This window comes from Thamnophis sirtalis, unplaced genomic scaffold, assembly GCF_051295495.1.
Source record: "Thamnophis sirtalis isolate CommonGarterSnake01/CBP01778 unplaced genomic scaffold, rThaSir2_p1.2 scaffold_1, whole genome shotgun sequence".
NCBI classification, from domain to species: Eukaryota; Metazoa; Chordata; class Lepidosauria; order Squamata; family Natricidae; genus Thamnophis; species Thamnophis sirtalis.
The window spans coordinates 71,686,226-71,701,301 of NW_028261381.1; the positions used below are offsets into that span (position 1 = coordinate 71,686,226).

At 39.7% G+C, this 15,076-nt stretch overlaps 1 protein-coding gene across 1 annotated transcript in view; it reads right to left on the reverse strand.

The window, feature by feature from the left end:
* ANO9 (anoctamin 9) overlaps positions 1–12,946 on the reverse strand; it is a 73,516-nt gene extending 60,570 nt beyond the window's left edge. Inside the window, exons 1-2 of the mRNA XM_087715827.1 lie at positions 12,654–12,946; positions 966–1,022 (exon numbers count right to left, since the gene is read on the reverse strand). Of these exons, the coding sequence (XP_087571953.1) occupies positions 966–1,022; positions 12,654–12,659 (63 nt within the window). The 5' untranslated portion in view covers positions 12,660–12,946. The remainder of the gene's footprint in view (positions 1–965; positions 1,023–12,653) is intronic.
* Between the last annotated feature and the right edge of the window lie 2,130 nt (positions 12,947–15,076).

Genomic DNA, 15,076 nt, shown 5'->3' on the forward strand with positions numbered 1-15,076 from the left:
ATGATTTGAATGAAGTATATGTAAGGCCTGTGGAAGAAACGCATGGAATATATTTGTAACCAATCGATACACTTTCAACAAGATGTAACGAAAGATGATTTTTTAAATTTTTCTTTCTGTTTAATTAAAACAATTAAAAAAATTCTCAAAAAAACCCCCCAAATCTAACTCATACTTGTTTCTTTCCATTTCCTACATATTTTACTTACATGGTTAACATCCCTCCCCTAACCTGAAGCATCTCCTGGATAAAATTAATGACTAAAATCTGAGAATGTGCAAAAAAAACCTCTGGTCTTAGAGGTAGAAAGTGAATTTGAACCAGCAAATTGTAGAATTTTTTGCAATCTGAAGACTCCTCAGATCTTTGTTAAAGAACTTCCCATGAATACTATCATTCACTGAACAGCATATGCTTTTTTTTTAAACACTGCAAACTGCCTTGCCTGGGACTGTGGCAAAGAACAATTATGAATGCAAATGTTAAGAAATGAGTCCAAACAATTTGCTTGATAAATTCAACCAAGTGCTGCCATTTGAAAGTATTGGCCCTCCGATGGTGGCTCTTGCAGTGAATTGACACTGCCCTAATTGAGTAATTTCTATTCAGTTTAAGAACAGGAGCATCTATGAAACAAGTAAAGCCAAGATAATTGCATTGGAAAATTTTGGGTTGATCCCTATCATTACTACAACTTTTTTTTAAAAGTGTAATCTGAGATACGCACATTCTCCAGTCCAGTCACTCTCTCAGGGTTTCTTGTCGGGGGTTGGGGACAACAGGAGGAGGCAGGTGTATTGAATATATTTGCCACCTTGAATTATTTGTAATAATAAAGGCAGGATATGAATAAATAAATATACAGACAATGAATTAAATCTCTGTTTAAGATTAGAATTAAAATGATCCTTAGATCCACTACTTTTAAAGGCATCTGAACCAAAGTAGCAGATGTATAACTTACTGGTATCAGTCCTTCATAGTATTCAAAGGAGGAGGATGGCATCAGTGGAATTTCACCCTAGAGAAAAATATGGCAATGGTCAAAGATATGTTTCTTTTATACTACCAATAGCTATGTCAGAGTTTTGTTTTGATGTACAAAATTGCCAACCAAAATTGCCCACTCCCCCCCCCCGCTCCAAAGTTTTACTCCTAGGTATTTTACCTTGTCTTGGCTGAGTCTTATTAAGCAGATTTCATTGGTTTCAACTCAATGGCCTGATCTACATATTGTTTCATTTAGTTTCATATACCGGTAATGCACGATACCATAAATCTTGACTTGCAACCACAGTACAAGGCCCATACCAAATAAACTATACTGTGTGTGAGATATAAGAACTCAGTCTACTGTATTTAATTGCATCAGAAAGATCTGCTTGCTAAAGGGAGAAGACTTCTAATTAAAAAAAACAAAGAAACAGACCCAACAAAAGTGTTGCAACTAACAACAATGTGGAATGTTGGGCTGGGTTGTACTACAAGTGTCTTCCAGAGGAAATTTGTTTTCAAAACATTGAATGTTATTTGAAAGTGATGCCATCCTGCATTATTTTTGTAGTGCTTCAAAAAACAAATTATTTTATCACGTGGGATATGAAAGATATATGTATGTCCACAACTTGAACATAACTTACAGATTACATCTTAACCGAGTTGGCGGGAACCTTGAAGGTCATCTAGTCCAACCCCCCACCCAAGAAGGCCTACACCATTTCTGACAGAAGGCAGTCCAGTCTCTTCTTGAAAGCTTCCAGTGATGAAACTTCCATAACATCCAAAGGAAAGCTATTCTATTGGTTGATTGTTCTCACTGTCAGGAAATGACCTGAACTGTTCAGGTCTTACTTGAACTGTTATTTTAAGAGGTGTTTGCAGGATGGGCCAAAGATGGTATTATCACAGCCAACTGGCCTCGAGACTGGGTTGAAGCTGACGCCACGCCTCTGGGCTCCTCTCCTCTGACTCCAGTTTCAATGCAGTATGCGCTCTCAAGATGCTGAAAACAAGTCACAAAGGAGACACCTCCACCCCAAATACTGTATATCTAACTTAGGGTGGGAACTGGCTCATCCTGCAAACACCTCTTAAAATAACAGTTCAGGTAAGACCAACTGTCATTTTCCAGAGTGGGTTTGCAGGATGGTCCAGAGATGGGACATACCCAAGTTTCGTCCCAAGGGTGGACCCTCACTGATCCGACAGGACCAGAGCCCTTTAGCCCTCACCGGCGCCTATCTGTCCTCTCAGGGCTCCATGTGGTTGCCGGCCAAAATGGCCACCAGGACAGCGACCTAGCCACCGGACCCTCCAAGCCCTGAGATTTAACCCTCAAGTAGCTGGAAAACTGCAGCTAATAGCAGGGACTTACTGGGAAGTGAAGGGAGGGTCTCCTTGTGAGAAGGAAGCAAGTTGAGTTGAGGATGGTCCAGAAAAGTTGAATCAGATTAGGAGTCAAGAATTTACAACCTCTCTTTGGCCAGACTAGATTGAAACTGGAGTCAGAGGAGAGGAGCCCAGAGGCGTGGCTTCAGCTTCAACCCAGTCTCGAGGCCAATTGGCTGTGATAATACCATCTCTGGATCATCCTGCAAACCCACTCTGGAAAATTTCTCCTTATTTCTAGGTTGAATCTCTCTTTGGTCAGTTTCTATCCATTATTCCTTGTCTGGCCTTCCAGTGCCTTGGAAAATAGTTTTACCCCTTTCTCTCTGTAGCAGCCCCTCAAATATTGGAACACTGCTATCATGTCTCCCTTGGTCCTTCTCTTTACTAGACTAGTCTTCTTTAAACTTTTAATCACCCTCAATTGTTACTGCAGCAAAAAGAAGGCTAACAACCAAATGTCAAAATACATTTTAAGGAAGAAAACATATCAACAAAAAATTAAATCATTTTATATTTACATTTTATGTTAGCAACTATAACTTCATGTATTGCTTTGCCCCAAAATGGAATCATCAGATATTATTAGTGTCTGAACTACACTGGTTTTAAAATCATAAGATGATGAATTTAGAGGTTATTTAAATTGATAATATTATATTCATTACCACATATAAATAAGTTTATTATCAATATATTGTAACACTTTTTGTAATGAAATGGAAAAGTATATCCAGTGTAATAGAACTGATTCTTGAAACATTTCTACAAGGACTTTGGCAGCCTAGTTATCACTTTATAGAAGTACTTCTACAGTCACAGCACATCCTCATTAACACTTACAAAATCTTAAGAAAAATATAGCAAGTCTAGTTTAGGAAAATTTGAAAGCACTTTACAAGACAAGCTTATACTTGTCTTGGCTACTACTTAGGTTATTAGTACCAGATCTCAACAGCAAACATTTAGAAGATCACTAGATCTTAACAAATAAGTATGGCTTTTTGTTATCTACTTTTGTTGGAATTTGTGCAGCCCAATCACCATTTCAGTATAATTTCAAACAGATTTTATTGAACATTCTCTCATCCATCATTCTTTTTAATTGTATCAAGATTAGAACTCTCAGAATTGCCCGACAGTGTAGGCAATGTCTTAGCTTTTGTAATTGTTGTTTTGCTACATACTGGATTCACATATCCTGCTGACTGTAGTGCAGTTTGAGCTTATAACATGAACTTCAGTTATGAATCAAGTTGAGCCCAGTAAGCTTTGATGCAGGGCAATGTGAGAACCCAGCAACAGTCTTAAAATAATGTTTTATAAATTTTTTGTACTTAGATAATGTTTTGTGACCATCACTTTGTTATAAAACAGGAACCTGCATTTTTGAAATATCACTTTCCCTTTGAGAGCACCAGGTCCTCTTGTTTGCAATTTATTATTTTCTGGGCAGATATACAATTGAGCACAAAGTGCTAAGCAAAAGGCAGGCCATGCCATTTCCAAGAAACAGTGGCATTTTGGAACATCAAAATAGCATTCATAAAATTCTCTGAGAAGCGACATGAAATGTATTGGATTAAAATATGTTACATTATAAATCCTATTATGTAAATTGGAAGGTATGAATATAACCTCCAACATAAGGCAAATTACACATCACTCTGTTTTAGCATTTATTTTGGCCAGAATGCCAACTAATTCCACTTTTACCACAAGCACACTAAAAGTTTTCTATGCATGCTAGAATCTCTTATGTAGAGACTTCCTTCAAAGCCAGGATTTGGCAAATTTAAACACTCAAAGAGCCACAAAGGTCCTAACCAGAAGCCCCCAGTTCAATTCTGGAGCCGACCAGAAGTCCGGTTCCCCCACCAAAGAGTCTCCTCCTAGCGCTGTGTCCTTTTTCCTTTTACCAATCGGCGACAGGGAGCCGCAGCAGAGGGATGAAAGAGCCACATGCGGCTCCAGAGCCATGGGTTGCTGACCCCTGTTCTAAGCCAACCTAGAAAACATATGTTCACCCAGTCAGAACCACATTCTATAGCTTTACTTTCAAGAAGCCCAAAAGATCTTTGAGACACTATGAAATGACCACAAACAGATCTGCCCTTCAGCTTTGCCATCTCTAGTGCTGATTGTTTTACGGTGTTCTGGGAGGGCTGATCTCGAGCCTCATTCAAGACATTTGCCAATGCCGATAGAATGCATAAAGACTAGGAATGCCCCTCCCAGGGGCTGCATGCGGAATGTATTGTGAACTCGGAATGTGTCCAGATTACTGTAATGCCTGTGATGGCCTCTTGATAGGCTCATCTCTGGTTTCTTATAGAGCAGTTTCAGATTATTGTCAGTAAGTGGTTGCCTGCACCCTGTGTTATTTGGTGTTTGGACATTTGCCTTTTTCCTTCTAAGATGAATAGAAATAGGATGGAACAGAAATTACTCCTGAGAAACAGTGACTCATTTCTTGTGTAGTGCACATTCTAAAATTCTTCTTGTGCACATTCTAAAAAAGAGAATATACTAATTTGCATTGACATTGCTTTGTTCCAGTATATGATAAGTACTTATATACTCTATTCATACAAAAAAAAGATAGTGGAAATGCAGGTTTTTTATTAAGAGGAGTGGGAACCAATCTACTGAGTACTAAGTAGAATCAGCAAGCACGAAATTCTGCCCAGCTATTTGTGTGGGAAACAGGAAAAGAGTGGGAGAATAGAGTAAATGGAATGGAATAAAATAGAAAATAGTGAGGAAAATCCATATGATATGAACTGTGAATAAAAGTACTTCAGAGAAGAACATTTTGAAAAGATGACTTTGGTATGATTAATAGCAAACTGCTTCTCTGAATCACTCCTTCTATAAGCAAAATTACATTATTCACCACCCAAGAAGGAGATGTTATAAGGCTTGAATGTCTCTTGAGGATCATAGAATAATACTATTTAGAGGAAAATATTTAATTGGTGAAAAAGACTCTTTCTGTCAGGAAAAATTCCCAATCAGGCCAGTTGACGAAGGTAGATGCTCCTACAGGCAAAATACAGAAAACTGTTCAGAGCTGAGTGGCTGAGTGTATTTCTTGCACTAAATGATGGTTTACTTAACCATCATGAAATACAATAAAATACAACAATTGACTAATTCCTCACAAGAACCAAGATGCCAAAAAAACACCCCCCAAAAAACCAATTTCACATTTTGGGAAAGAGGGGGATACCATGACAGAAAATGAGATTAGAAGAACTTTCTTCAGCCACTCATTGCTATAGGATTCTCTTCCATATTTCAGAAGAATGACATGCTGGCCTAGAGAACAATAATTACTATTATTACTATATTAGTATCTATGCTACTACTGATACATATGTCTGTTGTATGCTAAGAAGTTCAGTTCACTATTGACTTATTTAGTTGGATAATATTTCTGAGTCCCAATACATGCACTGGCTTTAATAAACTTTTTATTTATGAAACTTGGGTGAACTATACTCCACTACACTGTGTAAGGGGAACACTGCAGCAAACAATAGATTAATACAACCACTGCATAATTAAAATCTCAAGATAGATATCCTCTAGCAAGCTGGTTGTGAGTAGGTGTCTCTAAATAAATAACTCCATTTAATTGTCCTCAGCATTGTGACCTGTGGTTAGAGAAACAAGTCTGGTTAATTGCATTTAAACTAATTACTACAACAAGATAAAAGTTACTATTGTAGTATCAATTTTTTTTAGTACTATGAATTCAGAGAGAATGTTGCTTTGGGAATGGCTTTCTCTTATGCAATTATCAAGTTGGAAGTCCTGCTAGAAAAGAATGGCTGAATAATGTGTAGAGATAATGTCTCTTTTGCTTTTGGTGAGAGGTGCTATGGCATTAGGGATCTTCAAAAGATAGAGCTGAATTTCCATCAACCTTACTTTTGACATCTAATCCATTTCAACATTTAAATGATTATCTAGTTCCGCAATGGCGAACCTATGACACATATGCCAGAGGTGGCACGCAGAGCCCTCTCTGTGGCCATGTGCACCAGCGCCAGCTGTTCTTCTGGTTTCCAGCATGCATGGTTTCCAGCTGGTCTTCATGAGCACCAGAGCATAGGAAAATAGCCTGAAAATGGCCTGAAAATGGCCCGAAAATGGCCAAAAATGCCCCAAACCCAGGCTGTTTTTAAGGCCATTTTCAGGCTGTTTTCAGGCAGTTTTTGGCCCTGAAACCAGCCTGAAAATTGCCCCCAAAACAGCCAAAAAAAGACACCCGTGTGCCAGCCAGGTACTCTTCAGGTTTCCGTCATTCCGATGCACGCACATGCACACGCCTTCCAATTTGGGCACTTGGTGCCAAAAAAGTTTGCCATCACGGATCTAGTCCATTTTTATACTCAGGTACTAGATGTAGAGAATCTTGGGAGACTGCAATTTACACGACTAAGATTAAAAATTGGAGAGATACTTGAAAAATGAAGCGTCAGGCAGGGCAAAAATTGTAAGCACGATATTACAGATTAACAGAGTTGGAAGGGACCTTGTAGATTATGTAGTCCAACCTCCCACCCAAGCAGGAGACCCTACACTATTTCTGACAGATGACAGTCCAGTGTCTTCTTGAAAGCTTCCATTGATGAAGCTCCCACAACGTCTGAAAGCAAGCTGTTCCATTGATTGATTGCTCTCACTGTCAGAAAATTTATCCTTATTACTAGTGTATAACTAGTGTGAGAAAAGCTTATGATTTCCTATAGCTAAAGTCAATTTTTTGCTTGATGCTCTGCATTGTCATCAATCTCTTTTGCGAACAACCATGCTGTTTTCATTGACTGATCAGTGATTAGATGCATCAAGACAGTATTAACACTTAATGGCCACTTACGTAAAACTTGCCCAGATAATCTGCCCCAAACCTGACTGTTCTACTGATATACAGCCATCATCTATGGGTGTATAATGCTGGTTGTCTTCTTTCCTTCCACGTTTCCTCACATTCTAAACTTCTCAAAAAAGCTATATCTTCGCAAAATAGCACCTAAAATGCAGTAATTTTAGTCTTTTGTGTTTTAAGTGAGAATTCTGAGTTGTGTGTGAAATATCATGTTGGTTTTCTCAGCTATCCATGGTATTTTTAGGAGTCTTCCCCAATACAAGATTCAAAGGCTTTAATATTCTTTCTGTCTTACTTCTTCAAAGTCCAACTTTCACTTCTATAGAATGTCACAGGGAAAACTATTGCTTAAATGAATCTGATCTTTGTAGGTATAGAGATATCCCAACAGCTGAGTATTTTTTCCAAGACCTTCATGGCCACTCCACCAAGTGCCTAGTGTTATAACCCAGCAACAACCTGTGTTGCATTCTAATTGGTTGGTCAAGGCACAGCATCTGATTGGCTGGCCTCGTGACAGTTGGGCTTGACAGTTGCTTCTGGCTAGTATAAATACCCTGACAGTTGCAGGGAATCTTTGAATCGCTTGTCATCTGGTACTAATAAAGATCTGTCTTGCATACATGGCTCCTGCGTGTCAATCCCTCACAACAACAACCCACACACACACAACACGAGTTTACAATACTGGCGACGAAGGTGGGATTGATATGCGATTCCCGCAGGAGCCAAACAACATCAGCCAACTAGTAAGGAGCCACAGGACAGCCAGAAGCCTGTCGCTGCCTCCGTTCTCCGGCCGTGCTGCCTGCGCCCACTGCGAGCCTTGCCGCCGTGCCTCAACTCCTGCCGAAGCCGCTCGTTGCATGCCTGCGGCGCCTACAGGCCTCCAGGGCCTGCCTTCCTGTCCTGCCTGCCTCCAGGGCACGAATTCCTCCCTGCGATGCCTCTGCAAGCATCTCAAAGCCCCTGTCTCCACTTCGCTGCCTCCAGGGCACGAATTCCTCCCCGCAATGCCTGCCTGACCAGGAGAGAGAGAGAGGAAGAAGGAGGAGGACTGAAGTGTGTCCCTGCCATCCGTCTCCTGCCTTGCTTCCTCGGCCTCCTGGCCTCAGCTCTGCGCCTCAACGAAGGGAAAGGAGAAGCCTGCCTTCTCGGACTTCCGACGCCTCCTCGGACTTCCGTCGTTCCCTGTCTTAGCTGCCTCCAGGGCCTGAAATCCTCCTGTCCTGCCTGTCTCCTAAGATACAAACCTGCTTCCCACACTGCTCGAGGCCTTCAACGAGCCTGGACTGGGGAATTCATTGGGCATGTGCAGGATTGTGAGGGAAAAATAGAAAAAAAAATGTAAATAAAGAAATAAAATGTGAATAGGCACTGGGGGGTAAGGAAATTTACTAAACTAATTGAAGCTACTAACCCAGAATGTTCCTGGACAGAGTTGCTAAATTTCTACTTCTGTTTGAGTTGCTAAATGTCTACTTCTGTTACAAAGTTAAGCATTACATTAAAGTGGTTACAAGTGGTTACAGTTATCAGGTTGACTGGGGGGAAGGAGAGAACACAATTGCAAATGGTAAAACTGGAAGAAAAAAAATGTGAATGAATTGTACAACACAGAAGGGCAAATGTACAATGTACAATTGATTGGTTATTATACAAATAACTGGGGGGAAGGAGTGTTATAACCCAGCAACAACCTGTGTTGCATTCTAATTGGTTGGTCAAGGCACAGCATCTGATTGGCTGGCCTCGTGACAGTTGGGCTTGACAGTTGCTTCTGGCTAGTATAAATACCCTGACAGTTGCAGGGAATCTTTGAATCGCTTGTCATCTGGTACTAATAAAGATCTGTCTTGCATACATGGCTCCTGCGTGTCAATCCCTCACAACAACAACCCACACACACACAACACGAGTTTACAATACCTAGTATATATTTTTCCCTTTACTGCTGATAGATCATCCTAAAAGTCAAAAGATCCACCAGAAGGTCTTCATTATCAATCCTTAGATTGGTTGCTATGTTTACTCTCAATAGTTTTCTCTTATTTGTACAGGTAGTCCTCACATACAACAGTTCATTTAGTGACCGTTCAAACTTACAATGGCACTGAAAAAAATGGCTTATGACCATTTTTCACATTTACAAACCTTTGTAGCATTCCCATGATTATGTGATCAAAATTCAGATGCTTTGCAACTGGTTCTTGCATATGATCATTGCTGTGTTCCAAGATCATTTGATTCCTTTTGCAACCTTCTGACAAGCAAAATCAATGGGAAAACCAGATTCACTTAACAACCGTCTTACTAACTTAATACCTGCAGTGATTCACTAAACAACTGTGGCAGGAAAGGTTGTAAAATGGGGCAAAACTCACTTAACAAATGTCTCTCTTAACAGCATTGTTAAGTGAGACACAATTGTGTTTGTAAATCAAGGGCTACTTGTATTTAATTTTAATCCCATTTCCTTCTATGCTCCTGGACTTTCAATTTTAGAGCTTGCAGATCATTTGCATTTTCAGCTATCAGAGTAATTTTATCAGCATCAGACGGGTTATTCCTGTTTCTTCCTCCAATATTAAAATCACATTCTTTATATTCATCCAGCTTCCCCCATTTATATTCAGAATATGAATATAATAAAAAAAGGAGAGAGTACACAGCCTCATCTCATTCCTTTACTGATCAGGAGCCAGTCAGTTTCCTGTCCTCGGTGTGAGTTTTGCATAAGGAAATTTGATGTTCTGTGATTCCCATTTTCCTGCAAACATTCCACAACTGGTCATGATTAACACAATCAAAAGTCCTTCTATAATCAATGAATATAGACTTCTTAAAGATATTATTTGGCTTTCTCAATTATTCAGCAAGCATATGATTTTTGGCAATTCAATATTTTGCCTACTTTATCTCTAAAGCACAAAATATAGTAGGTGTTTTAGTTGCCTGGAGTTTTTAATTCGACACTGCTCATCAGCTTCCATTAATAATTGTACTTTAAAAGGTTACTTTATGAATCATTATCACCTTGACAACTTTTCATCATTTCAACTCCTCATTTGAACCCAATTTCTATTCAAGACTAAATATATTTCTTCTGTCTGTGACTCAAAGGACCAAGATCTGCTAAAATGTGTTAAATTAATTGAGATTCAATACCACAGTCCAAAAATTATATGCCGGATGGACCTATTTTTAACAATCAAAATGAGAAAGTTATGAGAAGGTGGGTCAAAGATGATTAAAATAATACGAAAAGAAACTGAAAACAGAAAATGCACACTACGTTTTTATTATACTGTTCTATAAACCACTGTAACTTTACACTTTGCATTTTAGACTATTCACCCTGCATATTAACAGGAAGTTAGCTGTTATAATTTGTAATCTATAGAGGAGAGCAGTTTAACATCCACATTAACCTCTTTTGGGGTCCTCCATAAAGAGAAAGTCCTCAAAGAAGTTTAAGAAATACTGTTCTAGAGGATAATTTAAACCAGCAAAAAAAAAAAAAAATCAAAAATCATGGTCACATGACCATGGAATGCCTTGACAGGTCATAAAGCTGATGCGCCCAACATGTGGTCATGTGACTGCAGAGCAGCACAACCCTTTATAATGGCCAGAGGTGGTTTATGGGCTCTAAAGCACCTGTTCTATGGCCATTGTAACTTCAAATGATTGTAAAACAATCAGCCATTAAGCAAAGAGTATCTATTTATACTTAACTTTGTTATCATCTATTGAGCATCTGGATTTTTGCAGTGCAAATATGTAGCCTCAGTGCTGGTGAGAAAGTCACATAAGACCCGCTGGATTTATGATCTCGTGAGACCAATCATTTTATTGTATTCCATAAACTATGTTCAAAATAAATTATACCTTAGTATGTTGCATTAGTACAACGTATAATAATGCTATTTGGTTTCCAATGCTTCTAACAGAAAGATGGTTGAGAGAAAACACAATACTACTCAGATTGGGGTTTGTATTCTGATTTCTAGTTACCCGTATATAAACTTTGAGTTTATTTTCAGTGTGCTCCTGCAACTCTGTATCAAATAAGGATTAGATAACTGAGAACAGAGAGTCAGCTTTAGCCTCAGGAACCAGCCTCTGATGTAAACCGTAACTTAGCCTAAAGCGGTATGAAACTCTTGGGAAACTTTATTTGCATGAGTGGATAACCATCTTTAAAATCCAGCTTATCAACAGTCACCTTACCTGAAATCAGGATAGTTAGCTAATCAAATACTGAAACAACAAATAAAGCTTTGTAGCACTTACGAAACTCCAAGGAAACATGTGCAAAATTGGGCTGCATAGCGTGAAATCAAGCCTCTAAACTACGACATTTGTCTTTATAAACATAATCAATAGTTTTTATCCAAGAATGATAAATCAATTGATCATAATTCAAAACATAGTTTTAAATTATAAACCAACTGTATCTTTCTATACAATTTTCTGATTGTAATATGAAACAGAAAGAAAGAAAGAAAGAAAGAAAGAAAGAAAGAAAGAAAGAAAGAAAGAAAGAATTTTCTAAGTAAAAGTGAAATATTGATCATATTTTCAGCCAGAACTAGAACCAGAACATGAACTTTGGGGAAAGGTGGGGGGATTCTAACAGCTGCCATACACAAATGTTTCGCTCTGCTTATTTTTTTCATCTTTCTCAGAGATTGCCTAAAGAATCCTTGCAGTTTTCTTGGCAAGATTACTAAGAAGCAATTTGCCATTGCCTTCTATCTTAAGGCTGAAAGAAAGTGACTAGCGTGATGCTTTAACCACTACTCTAAACCGGCTCTTGAAAAATCTGCTTACAAGTACATAGAAAAGAAATTCTCTCAAAGGAAGACCGAAAGGGCTCGTTTGTTTGCTTGCTTGTTTGTTTAAATCCAAATCCAATAAACAAACAAACAAAAGGCTCAAGAAATGTATCTGCTCTCAGGTGTATTTCCGACACAGTTCAGTGAGATTTATTCAGGAAGCTCAAAATGGGGCCGTGGCTTAATTCTGCTCTTGCAGGTGCCTACTGGCACGCAACAATCCAAAGATTATCTGGAGGTACACCTGAAGGGCCGAACGCGGTTCATTTTAGCTGCGGGAGTTCCTTATTTCTCCCATTGGCCACTTCCGTCCGGGCCAAACGTTGAACGAAATCTCAAATCGTTTGCGTTCGGCACCGCGCACCGTCCCGCTTTTGACACCTGTACGGTCCCTGGGCCCCAATCCACAAGGAGTCAAGGGACAACTCGGCCGGGGTAGCGGGAGCCTCCGAAGTGGCTCAGCCAGTTAGACCTGCCCCTCCGGCTAAACTTTGCGCACACTGGACCTGCAGTTCTGCCCTCTTACCGGCATAGTGGAGGGAGATGGACGCTCCTCCGGCGCAACAGGCCCCCCGGAGAAGAGAGCTCCTAGCTTCCGATCTACGACCCCCTCGCCCGCTAACCGAACTTCAGGAGTTCTGCCGGAGGGAGCCCCTCCGCCACATGCTGCTTTGGGGCGTCCTTTCAGGCTCCCAGGGCTCTAGTTCCAATTGCAGCTTCAGTGCTCGAGGCGGCCGGACTTCCGCGTGTGACTGTTTGGCTACGATGCGCCTCCCGACAACAGAATCACCACCTGCCGCTGTTGCCGCAGGCAGAGAAAGAGAGACTTGCCCTAAACTTCCCGCCCTACCAGATTCAACCAGGATACAAAAGAGTAGCCGGGCAGGCAGGGGCAGGGAGAGCCAAGCCCACAAAGGGTTTGCTCAGGGATGGGTGTGCGCTCCGCGCTTTCCTTTGTTACTGTAGCGCGAGCGTTTTCTTCCTCAAAGTGCAAGGGAGTCCACACACACCCAATCCAGGTTAACTAGCTAAGCGGGAGATAAAAATCAGTCTGACTTTGGCAATGGCATCAGGAGCCACTTAAAAAAAAAAAACTGGATTCACACCACACGGAATTGTAAAACGGCTACAACCGCGGCTGTATTGAATCAAAGGACCATCGAAAACGGAAGGTGAAGAAGAGAAGGCTGTGCTGAACCTCTATACCTGAGCAAAAGTGCTCTGCACTAGGCTGGGGACTGACACTCTTCTTTTCTCGTATCATTTTTGTCTAAAGAAAGATAAATTTTCCTTTAAAGCACGGTGTCTTTTCCTCCTCCTTGCTTTATAGGAATTCATCAGAAAGGTTGTATAGTCATCTAGAATGTGGGAAGATCTCCAAACTTGGCCACTGCATGGATCCCAACATTTCTTAAGGTAGTCCTGAAGTGACATGTTAGATTTGGTTTCAGTGTGTAATATGAACCCTGTTGCTCTGGTTTGTACACCATCATGTGATTATTTATCTAATCATTTAGTAAACCATAATTAAATAATAGCTTACCTCAATATGAGTAATCTTTTATTGAAAGTGTATAAGAAGGTTCATGAATTGCAGTACAAGGTTATCATTATGCAATTTATTTACTCCAAGATAAGCAATTTCAGGAAGAAAGGGAACACTTAATGGAGCTTTTTTGGATTTGTTTTAGGCGGTTTTTGTGTGTTTGTGTGAGTGTTTCATTTATAGTTTTATGATCCATTTTTTTACAGGAGCTCAAGTTAGCTTCCAGGATGTTCTCTGGAAGATTCTCCCCACATTTCCCAATAATCCTGTGTGATATTGAACTGAGAGACATTGCTAGAAGCTTAAACTTAAATCCAGTGATCATCTAACATTTTACAATAATCAATATATTGCATTTTCATTCATTCTATCTCATTAGATTCAGTGAAAGAAAATGGGAAATATTCGGTGCATAAGATACCTATATATTTAGTTAATTCATTGTACTAAATTGCTGTTTTATTGTGGTATAGTAAGTAAACCACAATTAATAAACCACTCCACATATACACATACTTACTCCCATACACAACATATAGTGCCATGCGTGAACTAAGCCCCTGTGCTTTGCTTGGTTTCTGCTTAGGTGATAATTATTGTTGAACAAAACTGATTAGTTATTTTGACCTGTGTCCATGGTAGCTGCTTGAAAAGCTGCAATTCAATGAGGTGCAATTTCATCAAGTGTTGGATAACACTGATGACTTTCAGGGCTTTTAGGGATCTTTCCTAATGGTCCCATTCTGCTCCTAGTACCCTCAAAATTGATAGATTACAATCCCCATAACAAGAATAAAGATAGAGACACTCTTGAGTTATACTCAATTCCTGTCACTAGAGGGACACATCCATGGAGTTTTCTTGTTAACAATATGGAAGTAATTTGCTAAGGTCATCTTGTAGGGTGTTTTCTACTCCCCAGAACTGGAATTTCTGGGTGATTTTTATCTTTATATTAATCAGGCCCAACCTTGCTTAGCTTTTCAAGTCCCAATCATATCTGTGTAGCATTGGTGATACTGTGCTAATTGTAAAGGGATGTTGTACTCCTTGCCATTTTATTTTATGTTCCATATTTTAAAATCCTCAGCACTTTCTTCCCAGCAGCTCATGACAAAAATGGGATACAGGCAGCAGAAACTGCTTTAAGTTGGGATATTGCCCCTTTAAATCTTGTGGCCATGGACACCACCAAGATTTAACTCAAGATTTGAATCATAGCATTTCTTCAAGCCTTCTTGAACCCCCTGTGATTACATTGCAGCCCCCCAGGGGTCTGCAGACCACAGGTTGAGAACCACTAGCATATGCCAAAGGTTGATCTGTGATGAACTATTTGATCTATATTAGTATTTTCTTTCTTTGTAATGCATTTAGGAATGCACTTGTAGTAGTAGTATAAT